The 15062-nt window shown below is 46.7% G+C and overlaps 1 protein-coding gene across 8 annotated transcripts in view; it reads left to right on the forward strand.

The window, feature by feature from the left end:
* Positions 1 to 15062, forward strand: part of LOC102374831 (fibroblast growth factor receptor-like 1) — a 240714-nt gene that overhangs the window by 90413 nt on the left and 135239 nt on the right. Inside the window, exon 3 of one of the 8 annotated variants that reach the window (XM_025210087.1) lies at positions 7770 to 7938. The exons of the other annotated variants lie outside the window; for them this stretch is intronic. Within the exon in view, the coding sequence (XP_025065872.1) occupies positions 7932 to 7938 (7 nt within the window). The 5' untranslated portion in view covers positions 7770 to 7931. The remainder of the gene's footprint in view (positions 1 to 7769; positions 7939 to 15062) is intronic. 8 annotated transcript variants of the gene reach the window in all.

Raw genomic sequence — 15062 nt, forward strand, 5'->3', positions numbered from 1 at the left:
CCAGAGAGAAGTCGGTAAGAAGCTGGATAAGACTTCCAGCTGCGTGGTTGGGTAACACAGATGGTGTATTAGCAACATTATGCAGGAAGAATCCACAAAACTAAGACCTAGCCCAGAAGTGAGATCTGAGTCCAAAATAATGCATGGGTTATGGTCCAGAATGGCAGGCAGGACAATGGTGCTGTCCTTAGTGAGTGAGAGAGAAGGTAGCAAAGAGGGCTTTGGAGGAAAATGAAAAGTTCAGCCTTAGCCTTGCTGAATTGAATAGCTGCCTAGACATCCTTGGGGTGCCAGCAAGACACACCAAGCTTTGATGTTGGACAGCTGGGGACAGGTCTGGGTGATCAGATCAGGTGGCTAGAGAGGCTGATTACCTGGGAAGAGTAAATATGCTGCTTGTAAGTACAGGTGTAGCTTGGCTAAATGATCCCTGAGGGGGAATGACTGGCTGCAATGTGGGGATGGGTGTGAACGTCAGAGAGGGAGGGGAATTGTTTAGGAGCCTGTTCTTGGGTTATAGCCAGAGGTAATGGAATGAAAGTGGGCCAAGCAAAGTGTAGTCCCAGCAATGGGAGAAATGTGCTGACAGCAAGTCTCTTGGGGGTGTCTCATTTTTTGAATAAATCTGCCCATCTATCTTAGGTACTTCAATATACCAATGAGCACCATATAGCGTATTTACCTGCCTAACACCCCTCTGAGGTAGGGCAGTATTTTTCCTACAGGGAGGCTAGGGGCCAGATTTTAAACATGTTTAGGTTGTGAAAGATGCATTTCACTAGGCACCTACTTGAACCCATAAGCATCTAGATACCTTTAAGAATCTGGCTCAGGGTCACAGAGGAAGCTTGTGGAGCAGCTGGGACTTAAGCCTGGGTCCTAGACTAGTGCTCTGATAATTGAGTCCTCTTTCCTCTCCCATAAAGCTGTAAGGGTCAGCGCTGCTTTGGAAGGGGATGGATAAGATGCACTATAAAGAGATTCCTTATGAGCTCAGCATAGCTACTTAGGTTGTTAGGGATGGGAGGTCCTGCCCCAGATACGCAGCTATGACTCCTGCAAACATTAACAGGATTTTTGCTCAAAAGAGACACTACCCCTCTAAGTACAAGACAGACATTGGATGGTAGGGGGGATTGGGAATAGGATGTGGATGGTTGTCTGGAGGTTGAAGTCTGGCCCTGAATGGTACAATGGGCACACTCTAGTTTGTCATGAACTGGTGCCCAAACTACAGGAAGTCATTGGCAATCCCTGCAAGCTCATCTCTGTGACGTTCTTCAATGGCGAATCCCCAAGTACTTATTGCAAATGTAGTTGTAGTTGTAACTATCCTCACAACGCCTTTCAAAATGTTAGTCCTGTTTTACAAATTGGAAAACTAAGGGACTCATCTTGGGTCATTACTTGATTTGGACTGCAGGTAGTGTGATCCTCCTGGATATGGTTTTTCAGTCAGGTAAAGAGAGACGGATTGTGTTTTAGGACGTCTTTTCTAATTTCCTTCTCATAGGATCCACTCTGTTCGACCTCTAAATAGCCCTGCTCAGTCATAATTCCAGCTGGCAAATTGCACACCTCCCTAGTTGCACCTACATGCTCATTAATGTGCTTTTGATAAATGTATACCTCTAATGTGAGCGACTAACTCGCTCCTATTGCAGAGTAGTGAAAACACATGTTTTTAGTGACACTTAATGTGCAGTAGCCTAATTTTACCGCACATTAGCATATTAGCATGGTTTTTGCCGTGATACTCTAATACACAGTAAAATAGGCTACTGTTCATTACAGCGCATGTGTAGACTCACCCTCTCAGTTCCAGCTACTTGTCTCCAGGCAGGTCCTTAACTAGGGGCTCCCAGTAATCACTGTGCTGGCCGGGAGCGGTCCCAGGTTCTCGGGGGCGCGCGGCGGGCTGTGGCCAGCAGCCCTGGCGTGCGGTTCGGGGAACGCAGGCCGGCGGACTAGAATTAGGCACGGACGCTTAGCGGTTGATTAAAGATTATTTTACTTACACCGAAGATGGTCGCGGTGCAGGCAGGAAAACTTGCTTGAGTTGCAGTTACAGACAGGAAACAAAACAAAACTCGAACCTGCAGGGCACAAGAGTACGTCGCAAGGGGTTTTCGGCGACGGGAAGATGCAAAACACGAGAGTACGTCGCAATGGGTTTTCGGCGACGGGAAGATAAACCTGCAGGACTCGAACCCGGGCAGAGCTCTGGATACACTCACACGAAGTTTGCTAGGCTCCGTGGAACTTGCATGCAGGGAAGGGGTTCGTCGAGGGATCGTTCGGCAACGGGGAGAGGCCAGAGGTTGATCAGACCCCTATAGCCTTCTTAAGGTACGCGCTGGGTTCGATAGGCTCCGCAGCGCTTAGAGTTCTTCACAAGACGTGAAGCCCTCCTCCTTCTCCAGATGGTTGTGGAGTTCTCCCTTGCGGGGTTCTCCTCGGAGTCCTCCAACTTGGGCGGAAACCGCTCAAGCCTCTTATATGGCTAGCAAGCCAGTCATTAGCCGCCACGTGGGGATAATTTAGAACTGGCCAATAGTGGGACACAAATTTGCATGTGGGTGGCGGGAACTCCTTTGCACCGGGGTTTTCTCTTTGCAACTAAGAAATGCACCCTGCAAAGAAAGCTCCAAGTGGCGGGAAATAATTTAGCAGTGCCAAAGCGCACACAAACAAAATCACACCCTTGGGTTGTGACAATCACTAGCACCTGACCCTGTTGCCACTTGCTCATCACTGTAGGACTGGCTATTGAAGGAAGACACCTGGGTGTGTCTTCTTTTAATGTGCAGATGTTGTTGCACACGAGTCACCACAAACCTTAATATGCTGGCAAGGAAAACTTAGACAACCAGAAGATCAACAGCTTTGACATGGTGGAGAGGCTTGCGTGCCAACAGTGTTCTTGAGACTGATGCTGTCCAGAGTTTTGTACTCCTGGTAGGGTCCCCCATGGCGGCGAGATTGAGAGTGAGGTGTCCAGACTAATAGCAATTCAAAAATAAAAATAAGGTCCTCCGTGGTGGAGCAGGCTGATGAAGAAAGAATACTTTGCAGTGGCTGCCAAGGCGGATGAAGGCTGTAGCGGAAAATTCTGTGGATATGCCTGGGATTTCAGGCATTAGAGCTGTCAGTCTAGTACTTTAACCCAGCACTGAATTCCCTCAACATATTATGCATTATAAATAAAAACAGATGGGACCCAAAGACACGCATAATTGAATTCCTGTTTTGTTGCTCCTCATACAGCACTCGATCTGCACAGAGTAGTGGTTCTTAACCTTTTGAGATAGAAGGCATCCCTCGTTAGACTCCAGATCCCCCTCTTGCGTTTCACCCATTTTTGGACTACAGAAAAATAATACAGCAATTCTTCTGTTGCAGAGAGGTCAGAATGATGACAATTAAGTCAGAATGTTTTTAACATTATAAATTTCTGTTTGAAACCTCTGCGGTTTATCTTGTGAGCCAGAGTACCCTGGCTGGGCATCACTGGTTTAGAGCTTCAGCAGAGATTGGAGAGTGAATTAAAGCAATGCAAGTTCTGCAGCTGACAGCTACAAGGACGGCAAGGGAAAGGTGGTGTGCATTTTTCAAGTCTGTGAATGTTGTTCCGATAAGGTGCTATTAAGTATGGATGAGGTTTGACTTTGACCTCGGCAGACTGTAAATGGCAACATCCAACGTCCACTTCTGAGTTTCACTTTTGTTTTAGGAAGACGACAATGTTTTGTGCCCTTTGGAACGTCCCCATCTCTCCCCCTACCCACCTCTCATCCAGTCTTCCCAAAAATGAGCTTGAAGTGCTGACAGACAGCAGCGCACGGAGCTCCGAGGAATCCAGTATAAACAGATTTGCTGGCTGTGTACTTGGACATGTTAAGCGAGGCCTCTGCTTTGATCTTCTCAGCACTATCCTCAAGCCCAGCAAGAGAAAAGGCTAAGTAAACAGACCTCTGGTTTCAGGGCTGCTGTGGTGCAGAGGGCTAGTAAAACTTTTATCAATGGCAGAACTTTGCTACTGAAGTCCCTTCGCAACTGCGGGTGTCTCAATAGCAGCAGCATGGTTATATTGACCTTTGTGTCCTCCTTTCTCCTGCCTTCATCTAATGACTAGCAGCTGGGGATATGGGCTGGCTTTCTGTTGACTGTGGCATACCAGCATGCCTAGGAAAAGCACCTGCTTCCACTGGCTTCACGTAAACTCTGGTTTGGTGAATAGAAGATGAGTAATAGTGGATCTTGTAGCACCCAAGGCTTGGCAGGCCCACTTAGTAGATAGCACAGAGGACCTAAAATGGACCGTGTATTGCACAGTCCATAGATGATGCATGGTACCACAGACCAGAGGCATTTAAAAAATCTTGTCAGGTGCTAGAAAATCATGAAATTGGCTTAAAATTTAGAGGATTAGATAGTAATAAATTCAGGCTTCTTTTATCTTCTGTTTTTTGAGCTGTTAGGATTTTCCTACTACCGTATGGCAGACCTAACAACTGTATTGATATCGAATGATACCATATAAGCTGTTACATCACAGCTGCTACCTGGGACTGCAGTATAGTGAAACCATTGCAGATTTAACCCTGTTTCATTTAGGGTAGAAGTCACTGTGATTTAGCTTACTTGGATTGCTACAGCAACAGGCAGACATAACACAACAGTTAGATCAATGGGCTCAATCCCTGGCCCACCGGCCAGATTTGGCCCATGGATGACAGGGTAACGTGGGGTCTGATCTTGGTGTGAGATACCCAGTCCCAGTGTGCAGGACTGGGCAGAGGCTGTGCAGAGGTCTGGAGCCCAATCCTGGCATGTGGGTTTGATCTGCCCTGTGGACCTGCCCCATACCCCTCATTTGGCCCGCGGGGCCAAAAGGCTGAGCAACACTGACTTGGATCATAACAGCTGATTGATATTCCCCCCACCCTATTTTAAAGCAGTGAAATTGTGCATTTGTCTGTAACCAAACTTGTTTTTCATGTTAAAATTAAAGCTAGAATTCTCTCTTAGTCTCTTGCTTCCAGAAACTGGTACTTTAAAGAAAAATGTATCCAAGATCATAGGATCCATAAATAAAATGATAAGAGCTGGCAACCTCCTCTAAGTGAATGTAGCACAGAAGCCTGACTGGCCCTTACTTGCTTTTTGTTTAATTTCCCCTCATCCTCTTTCTTTAGATGGGTTCAGAAGAAGGCTTGGCTTCCTTTCTTTTGCGATGGAAAGCTGATGCGAGGAGGCAGACTTGCCAAGATATTTTATTTGTATAACTGTTATCAATTTTCCACTGTTTTCATAACTAACAAGCACAGAACTAACCAATCCTGGAGCCTTGGCTTTTTCTGATGAAGCAACATTATCGTCTTCATGGTGCTACAGGAACACTAACTTATGTAAAACCATTTTTCTCCCCTTCTTCCACAACCCCCACAAGCCAGTAGGGACCCTTTCCTCTCACCCCCTGCCAGAGATTGGGGGGGGGGGGGGGGGGGCGGCTGGTGACGCTCGTAGGGGGCTCAGTATGAGCTAGTTCTTTCTCAGCTCTCAAATTTGGTGCCTGATTTTCATTCAAAGGAGAGAGGGGATTTTGCTACTAAGAGAAGAACTGACTGAGAGCATGGCCTGCCGGGAGATATAACAAGCAGAGCAGAAGGGAGTAGCTACTTACAGGGAAAGCATTAGCCCAAGGAATCTGGGAACAGGCCTACAGAGAGGCTGGGCATAGAACAGGGGTAGGCAATTATTTTGGGCAGAGGGCTTTTTACTGAGTTTTCACAAGCCATTGAGGGCCGCATGACAGGCAGCCCAGGGCAGATAAATATTAATTTTCTTAATTTTTCAGGGGCCCCGCGGGCCAGATAGAATGGCCTGGCAGGGATGGGTGAAACTAGGTCAGGCAAAGCAATGCTGGTGTGCATAGGAGGTCTAGCACTGATACTGGTCTTTGTGTGTAGGCCTATGAATTAAATGAGGATCTACCCACTCGTTGTCCATTTCAGCCCATGTCAATCTTCTTTTACATACATTTCTTTATTATTTTATTCTTATTCCTTTCATTCCTGTTGTTATTTTTATTCTTATCTTTATTTTATAATGCCCTGCATTGGCGCCTTTGTAGTAGGTCAATCATAGCCTGCATTGCGTTCAGTAGGAGTATCTCTTCATTATCAAATACCTCTATTCTCTGTTTGGACACCTCCAGGGTGTCTAACGGCATCTGGTTCTTCTTGCAGATTCTATCAGGATTTATTGAAGCTATGTTGTTATGCAGGACGCAGCAGTTACTGTTTCACTCAAAGCACCACCTGCTTATGCTAAGGGGGTTGAACACGTAGGGCTGTTGAATAGGGTCATTAGCATTATAACATACCTGCTCTTTACAGTTCAGTTCCTACACATCTTGGGGTCCTGTAGCTTCCCCTCCTCTAAAAACCTGGGGTGTCTGATGACTCCAGAAACCCATGATCCAGCCAAGGCTGCAGATAAGTGCTTAGCAGACCAATGAATACACCTGCCATGAGGCATCACCCCAGCAAATACCCCCAACTCAGCAGAATCTGGGGAAGAAATGTGGGTGTGAGGTCCCCGCACTTTTTTTGAATAGGTCCCATTAACATATCAAGGTGCCAGAACCACCAAGTAATATCACAGTCACAAATGTTTGAAATCTCCCTAAGCCCGTTTTTTGATGCGCTCAGTAGGGAAAAAAAAGCCGGTGCTGAGCAGAACACGGAAATGGCTGAACCCTGAATTAAGGGTTGTTGAATAGGGACGTTAGCATTAGCAGCATTAATAGCTCCACTCTTTACATTTCAATTCCTACACACCCCAGGTCCCTGTAACCACACCTTTAAAGAGTTGGTGTTTTAGGTTTTTTGGGGATTACCCCTGAAATTCGTCAAAAAAGGCAGGTGCTGAGCAGTAGAAAAAAGGCAGGTGCTGAGCAGAAGAGTGAATAGACGAACCCCAAATTGTCTCCCCCCCACCAGACTCAATAGACCCCCAGGAGCACAGTTGAGTGACTGTTAGGTTGGACAGTGTTGCTAGAGGGAGTGGGGGGTGGAGATTGTCCTTGAAGGGACAGGTGCAGTCCCTTCAAGCTGCATCGCAAACTGCCAGGCAAAGAATTTTAGGTGTGTGTACCAGCAAGGCATTAACAATTATCTTTCTGGACAATGGGGGACCTGGGGACAATTTGGGGCAAGCTATGGATGTCACAGATGGTTTGTTAGGAAAGGTCACATGAGCAGATTTCTCTGAGTGTCAGTACAGAGACAGTTCACACCTCCATAGTTATGCATATGTGGAAACTCAGACCTCCACAAAAGGCTCCTTATGCATGTCTTTATAAGTGCTCTCAGCCAGGGGCAGAAAGCATCTCATGACTCTGGTTAGAGCATAGCAACCCCTCTCTCAGTGACTCATTTTGTCCCCAAAAATATACTCAATGGAGGCATGAAAGAACAAGCCATGTGTGCTGGGCTTGGAGCAGCAGTCAGATACGTCCCTAAGCTGTGGCCCCAACTCATCCCCGGGAGAGTATTATACAATGAACTTCTTAGTGGACTGGGGAGACATCTGGGTTCCTGCATAATTATCCTTTGCAGGTGATTATGTTAATTTGCCAAGTGGCAGGGTGATTGGTTGGTGATTGGCTGGTTGGTGATCACCAATAGTCCATCCACTACAGGAAGTGGGGGCGAGATCTTTGACCACGAACACCTCTTTTTTTCCCCCGCTCCTGTTACCAGCTACCGCATCCACTGGAAGGCAGGGACGTGTGCCTGAAGTGCAGACACCAGCACAGACTGGAGCTGAGTGAATGTGTGAACACCGCCACAGGCAGCGAGGGTCAAGAGAAAGCATGATGGAGGCTTTGGTGGCCACCTCAGAATCGCGAGTACAGTTCGCGGATGAATGGTGGGACGCGCTCCGGCATGTGTTTAGAAAGGTGGAAGAGTGAGAGGCAGCAGCTCGCTAAGACATTATAATCAGCACAAGGGAATTCCTTGAACTGGCCAGACAGCGCTGTCAGAATATTGTGGAGAGCCAGCGAATGGAGGCATGTTTAGAGAGAAGCTCCTTAGATGCATGACCCCGGCCTCAATTCATGAGCTGCCCCCACCCCTTACCCTGGGACCATCCATGCAACATCCACTGTGCGTGCCCTTATCTGTCAGCTGACCCTCTTAGAGACCCCATCTGTGATCGGCCCCCCATAGTGACAAGCTCAGTGACAGCCACTGTGCCTGCGAGGAAGGGGTGCCCCTACTCTAGCAGGCCAAGGAGAGCGCCACTACGCTTTAGGGACAATGGGGAGGGTGAGATAGAGGGGGCGCTGGGGGTGGGGGGTGGGGAAGCAGCGCCTATGATGAGTGATGGGTTTTTAGTGATTAGTGTTGTTGCTTCTGTAGGAAATTAGAGAGTGGGCATTATATTCCTGCATTACTTCTGTGCTACTTTGGTTACTGACAATAAAATAAATGCTTTTTTGAAATGAAAATGAATGTTCATCAATGTCTGTCTGTTGTAATAGGAATGGTTGTGGAGGGGGGAGTTGTGGGGGGTGGGGGGGAGGTAAGCCGAACCAAGAAACTCAGGCTTGTTTCAGGCACATTGCATTAATGAAAGAGGACATGCCCACCTCTAGACTAGGGGCGTGTGTGTGTGTGTGTGTGTGTGGGGTGTATGCCCAGAACATGGGTACCACGGGGTACAGTGGTGACCAGTAATTGGGGGTGCTACACAGCGTCCATAATATTTCCTGTGAGCACATGCAGTTTCTCAGTGCTCCCCAGCCACCCCACCCAAGGCAGGAGCTTGGCAGGGCAGAGGCTTTCAAGGCCTGGGCTTTTATTATTGTGACCAGAGAAAGACAGTGGTTAAACCAAGGCCAGGTGGTGGTGGGCTGGCCCAGAATTTTGTTAATGCAGGGAGCAGTAATTGTTTGGGTGGTGCACGACATCATAATATTTCCTCTGAGCACATGCAGCTTCTCAGGGATCTGAAGTTCAGCTGGTGATTGACAGTGGAAGAGAACAAAGTGAATTCAAAACCAGGCAGGCAGCTTGACTAACTGATAATTGCCACTACTGAAAGACAGGTGTGCCCATCACCAGCTCATGCAAGCCCCTCACCTTACAAGCTAGCAAACTCCCTCCCCCCTACCCTTCTACACTTCCCCTAATACAGTGGTTCTCAACCTTTTTTGTACCAGGGCCCATTTGTAAACACCAATGGCCAGTCTTGACTCGGTGCCCCTTGCTCCCGACCTGCTGCCCCTCCCCCCCAGGCCCAGCTCCACAGTGTGTGGGGCAGGGGGTGGGTGTGTGGGGCAGGGGAGTGTGGGGTGGCATGGGGAGCTCCAAGCAACCCCTTGCAGGCTGGCACTCTGACAGTTTGCAAGGGAAAAACCGTGGTTTCCCACATTTTTCTCCTTTAAAGGAGAATCCATTTTTAAACTTTGTTGATCCTTTTTTAAAGTTTGTTCACAACCCTTTCATATATTCTCGTGACCCACTTTTGGGTTGCGACCCATAGGTTGAGAACCGCTGCCCTAATGCACGCAGGGAACATGAAGTAAAGAATTGAACAAAGCAAATAGAAAACTTGTATTTACAAACCAAATATTAACCATAATGAAACAAACCACTGAACAGCTTTTATAAGATAACGATGCATAATTACTACAACAGAGGAATTTCTTTTTACTACTGTAACCATGCTTGATTTGTGAAAAAAATCAATCTAAGCAATAATCATTTCTAACTGAAAAACCTTGGCTCTAAGGTGGACTTTCCGAGCTTGACTGCAAACTGGTGGGTGGCAGAGCGTGTATCCATACCGGTCTGTCCCGCTCCTGGGAAAGCAGCCTGCAGGGTCTTTGTCTTGATACAGCACTGGACCGCCATCCTGTTGTGTTCCTGCTCACCCATTCTCCTGGCAATATCAAGGTAGATGTGCCAGTTGGCCCGCAGGCTGCAAATGAATTGGTGCATGGCCTCAGGGTCCTCCAGCACCCTCAGCAGGCTCTTTGCTTTCGTGACGGTCCAATTGGACCTAGACCTACATGCCCCAGTCCACTCCATTCCCTTGAATGTTAAACATCTTGGATCAATAAGAGGTATTGAGCTGTGTGCTCAATTTATAAGTCTTGAGATGACAAGGCTAAGGGAAGTTCACCCTCCTCCCACCCTTTTGTTGCTAGGCAAAGTTTGGACGTTGAACATGCTGGCACCAGACAGGGTCAAGGCACGGTGGGGGGTGGCTCTGTACCAGTGGCAACTTTGTATCTTATGGGCATACTTGTTCTGGATGTCTTTTAGCTCTGCTAGGTTTTTTAGCTCTGTGTATGCCATGGCACAGTAGCAGGCTGTGCTGTCAGGGTAGGGCACAACAGCAGGCTACCCAGTGACCCATCTGTCAAGACACTGCTCCCAGCGGGACATGGTCTGAACTGCTTAGCAGTTTTGACATAGCCAGTGCGGGAATGAATGCTGACAGTACTCACCTGCTATTCATGAAGTGGGTGCACTTAACGGTCATGCAGGCTCACAGAATTCTGCTTGTCAGGTTTACATAAAACCAGTGAGCGAATTAATGGCGTTAGGGGACAATTATGCCACAGCAAGCCAAAAAGGGATGTTTTAGAGGTGCGGAATGGAGGGGAGCAGGGGTTCCCCATGGCTGTTGCCTGGCAAAGACTGGGGATTTTTGCGGGGCAGGCAAGTGCCATGCTCTATGACTGTTGCAAGTTTTGGTGCTAGTCGGTGGCAAATTACGTGTTTTGGCACCAGTCAACAGCTCCCCCCTCGTGTTCTGAAACATTCAGTACACCCAAATACCTGCAAATTGTAGTGACACGTGGTGGACAAGGGAGCTCACTACACAAAAATTGTAGCAATGCCCAATGGACAAAGGGACTCAGCACAAGTTATTCAGTGAATTACAATGTACATGTGACAGATTAATGGTTCCAATTTGCAAACTAAACTGCATTGGGATGGGGATTAGTTTATGACGATGCAAACTTACTTAAATTGCCAAAAACTTGTGTACCTGTAAGGTGGGACTGCATTAAATCACACAAAAGGGCAGTTTTCGTCATGTGTACAAGTGCCCCTGGAGTGCAGCGTAGGCTTTTGTGCTCAGCCCTCTTGTTAGACCTAATAAGAACCTCCTGAGTTTTAGAACATGTACTAAAAAACACTTAAATTGTCCAGCTATTGCACGTAAGGTACAATCTGAGGCAGCAGCCAGGTGGTAGAGGTAGGCCGCTGTTACAGACAGGCATAAACCAAAACTTTAGGGGGCAGTCTGTATCCCTGCCCAGTCCTTTATATACTTCCACTGCAATGCACAGAGCTGGATCTGTGCAAAAGGCTTGGGGAAGAATGCCCCCATTGCAGGTGGACCATGGAGTTCTGCAGAGTTGTATGTTATTTGGTATTTTAGGGCAACGAAGAGATGTTGCATTTATCCCAGCAGAAAGCCTTTTGTCCCAGGAGCATGCAGACACATACATCCACTGTCCCTCTTAAAGTCCCTCTGAAGTATGCAGGATAAAATCTACTAACATTTTCCCCAAGACGCCCTGTTGTACATCTGTACAGTTATTGTGGTTCTTTCCCGGGGCAAGCCTGTTTGGCTGTGCTCTCACTGGCCAAGGGTGATGGGTGTAAATGGCTTTGCAGCTCCTGTTCAGATCTGGGACAAACCCTGGAGATGGAGGGACTTGCCGGGAGTAAAAGTGGTTGGCTTCATAGTGTATATTATTTTGAAGATTTGGGGCTTTGGAAGTGCTCATAAGCAACTTTTGGTTGGCAGCCATGCATGTATCAGGGCCCTGCATAGGATTGCTGTTTTGTATCCAGAGTGGGCCATTCAGCCCCTGGGAACAGTCCAGGATTGTGAGGTGGAGGTGATTTACAGCTAGCTCTGTTCCCCTGGCTTATGCCGTCTGTGCTGCACCTCTAGGAGGCAAAAGACAAGCAATCCTACCAGATCTGAACTCCTTGAGACTCTGGGGCAGTTCTGAGGCCGGATCCCTCTTACCTTCTGTTTCCTTTTCCCTTTTTTCTATCATGTTGCCTTCCTGCCTCTTCCTGTTGCTTCTTATCACCACCTTCCCAATGCTAACTCGTTCCCTCAGTATGTATAAATAATTTTCTGTTCATTGAACAGTATTTCCATGCAGGTATAAGGGAGATCTATTTGTCTTTTGTCAAATAGCAAATGAGTACAAGGTTTTTTAAAACTCTTTTACTTATTTTTATTTTCCAGCAGTTCTTTGATCTTGAAAGGATACTTATGTGGGATTTGGGATTTATAGAGAACAGATTTTATACATATTTTATTCTTTTACTTTTGGCCACTAAATGGGCTTCACTGTAATCTGATTGGAGATTAACAAGGTACAACCTTTTGGAAAGGGTTGGTATATATTGCATAATAAAGGTTAGGGGATTAGCAGCTATTTAAAATGTGCTGATTTATCAAGCCCCAGGTATGGCACAGACTGGCAGAAGCCTGCTGGGTTCCTCTGTCTCTGCTTTCCTTCAACCTTGGATTTTGACCTGGTGACTTTTCATTGAGTCAGATATGTCAAGTTGCAGCACATGAGTGAGTTTTGACGTGAACTCTCTGATTTTTCTGAAGACCAAGCTCAAGTAATCGGAATAGCAACTCCTAAGTCCCTCTCCTGAAATGTAAAGAGGGGACCAAGACACTTCTTGATTGTGGACACTGTGCAATATCATGGGTGGACAAGAACAAATTATACAAAGACTATAATAAATACATGATTTTACCTTTAATCAGAAGTTCATGGTTGCAGGTATAACTAAAGCAGTCATTTAGATGCTGTACAACCTGATGAGCATGTGTGTGTGTGTGTGTGTACATGCTGCTGTGCAATGAGCTAGCTCTATAATAATCTAGGAGGATATTTCTAGATACTCATTTCTTTTTTCTGTATAGTTTTTATATTATCGCAGTATTTTTTTCCCCTTTGGGAAGGGTAGCTAGGATTGTGCATTACTAGACTGTGAGGTAACTGAGTCGCATGTTAACTGGTATTCCAGTTTAGCTCTATCTGTCTGATGCATTCTGCCATATAGTCAACCAATGGAGTGATGTTGTTTAATTACACAGCAACTTATGTCAGCAGAGCTCTAGCAGACTCGGTAGCTGCTTCGGTTTGTGCAACTAAATAAGGCAGCAGCATTCAGTAGCCACAGGCTGATGCACTGACTGCTCTAACAGGGGGAGGCTGGTACCCTGAGAGGCTGCCATTGCCTCCCCAAAGGGTTGTTAACCCTTTTTTGCTGGGTGTTCATAATTCTCCTCGTGCAAATGAACAAAGACACTGTGCCAGCAAGACAGGGTGGGCTTTTTCCAAAGCTTCTGAGTTGCATCAGAACATGCCTGCTCCTAGGTGCTGTTTCCATACAGCCTTTCTGCCGGAAGAATACCAAGCTGAAATATGTATGAGAATATATATAAGATATACAGGATAGCTGCCCTCTTCAGGAAGAAATAAGGCAGACAGCAGCAGTAGTTTCAGTAGATCAAGAGATAGTGATACTACCCCTTCCTGCGACATGTGTCAGGTTGTTTTTAAGCCTTACTCAGAGGCATTGGGTGCTGGTGGCAGCCAAAGCTGGGGATTTTGACTGGGGTGTGCCAGTGCTCCTGCCGGGACTAAGACCAATCAAGGTCAGACCGATTGCCATAGGTCAGGAATGATTTTTACCCCATGATCATCTTGGTTACAGACTCTTGGGGGTTTTGCCTTTCTGTGTAGTGGGACAGGAGTGGGGCCACAGCCTTCTACTTGGGATCCCTTGAGTGTACATTAACAACTTTTTATAGAAGTAACCCGTTGCCTGCCATGGTTCTCCTGCTTTACCTGTGGCAGGTTAGGGTGTTATGTCTTGTTTTGTGTCGGGGCTGATGGTATTTTTACAAATAATTTAGATTATGGACTGTATAGGATGGTTTGGATAGGGATGATTCTGCCTCAGGCAGAGGGTTGGATTAGATCAGGGTTTCTCAACTGGTGGGACGCAAAGGTCTTCTAGGTGGGACTCAGGTCGCAGCGGCGAAACTGGAAGTGCCATGATGGGACTTCCGGTTTTGCTTTTGTCGCTTCGATTGTCCACTGGGAGACCTACCCCCTGTTCCCTGCTCTTCGACTGGCCTCTGGGAATGGCCCCGTCTGCTCGTCGACCAGTTGGGTGAGGATTTTTTGAATTTATGTAGGTGGGACGTAAGATGCAAAAGGTTGAGAACCACTGGGTCATTTAACCCCTTCCAGCTGTATAATAGTTATGATATAGATTAAGCTTGAAATTGCAAGGAAAACTAGGAGGGAACAATAAAGACATGGGCAAATGATCAAATTGCAACAAGCTAACAGGTAGGGCTAGGATCCAAAATGACCTGCATAAACTGGAGAAATGGTCCAAAATCAATCAGATGAGATTTAACGAGGACAGAGCAGAGTCCTGAACTTGGAACAGAATATTACACACACAAATACAGACTATCTAGGTTGCAGTACTCTAGAGAAGGACCTGAGGTTTATAGTGGACCATATGCTGCATGTGAGCCAACAGTGTCCTGTTGCAAAAAAAAGCCAACTTCATCCTGGGTTGTAGTAATATGACTATCATTTGCAAGTCAAGGAAAATGATTCTTTTGCTCTGTTCAGCACTAGCAAGGCATCACCTGGGGTACTGTGTCCAGTTTAGGGGCCCATGGTTCAAGAAAGATGTAGACAAATTGGAAACAATCCAGTAGAGAGCAACAAAAATGTTGAGAAGCCTGGGAGGTATATCATGTGAGGGAAGGCTGAAAGAACTGGAAAAGAGAAGACTAAGGGGGGCTTTGATAACAGTCTTCCAATACCTGAAGGCTTATTATATAGAGGAGATAGACTATTTTCTGCAGTATTGTAGCAAGGGCAGGGCCAGTGTTACACCAGCACCAGGTGCCCTCAAACATTGGGCACCAAATCAAATGGAAGTAATTATGTAGTGGGG

The sequence above is a fragment of the Alligator sinensis genome, unplaced genomic scaffold (genome assembly GCF_000455745.1).
Source record: "Alligator sinensis unplaced genomic scaffold, ASM45574v1 scaffold656_1, whole genome shotgun sequence".
Lineage (NCBI taxonomy): Eukaryota > Metazoa > Chordata > Crocodylia > Alligatoridae > Alligator > Alligator sinensis.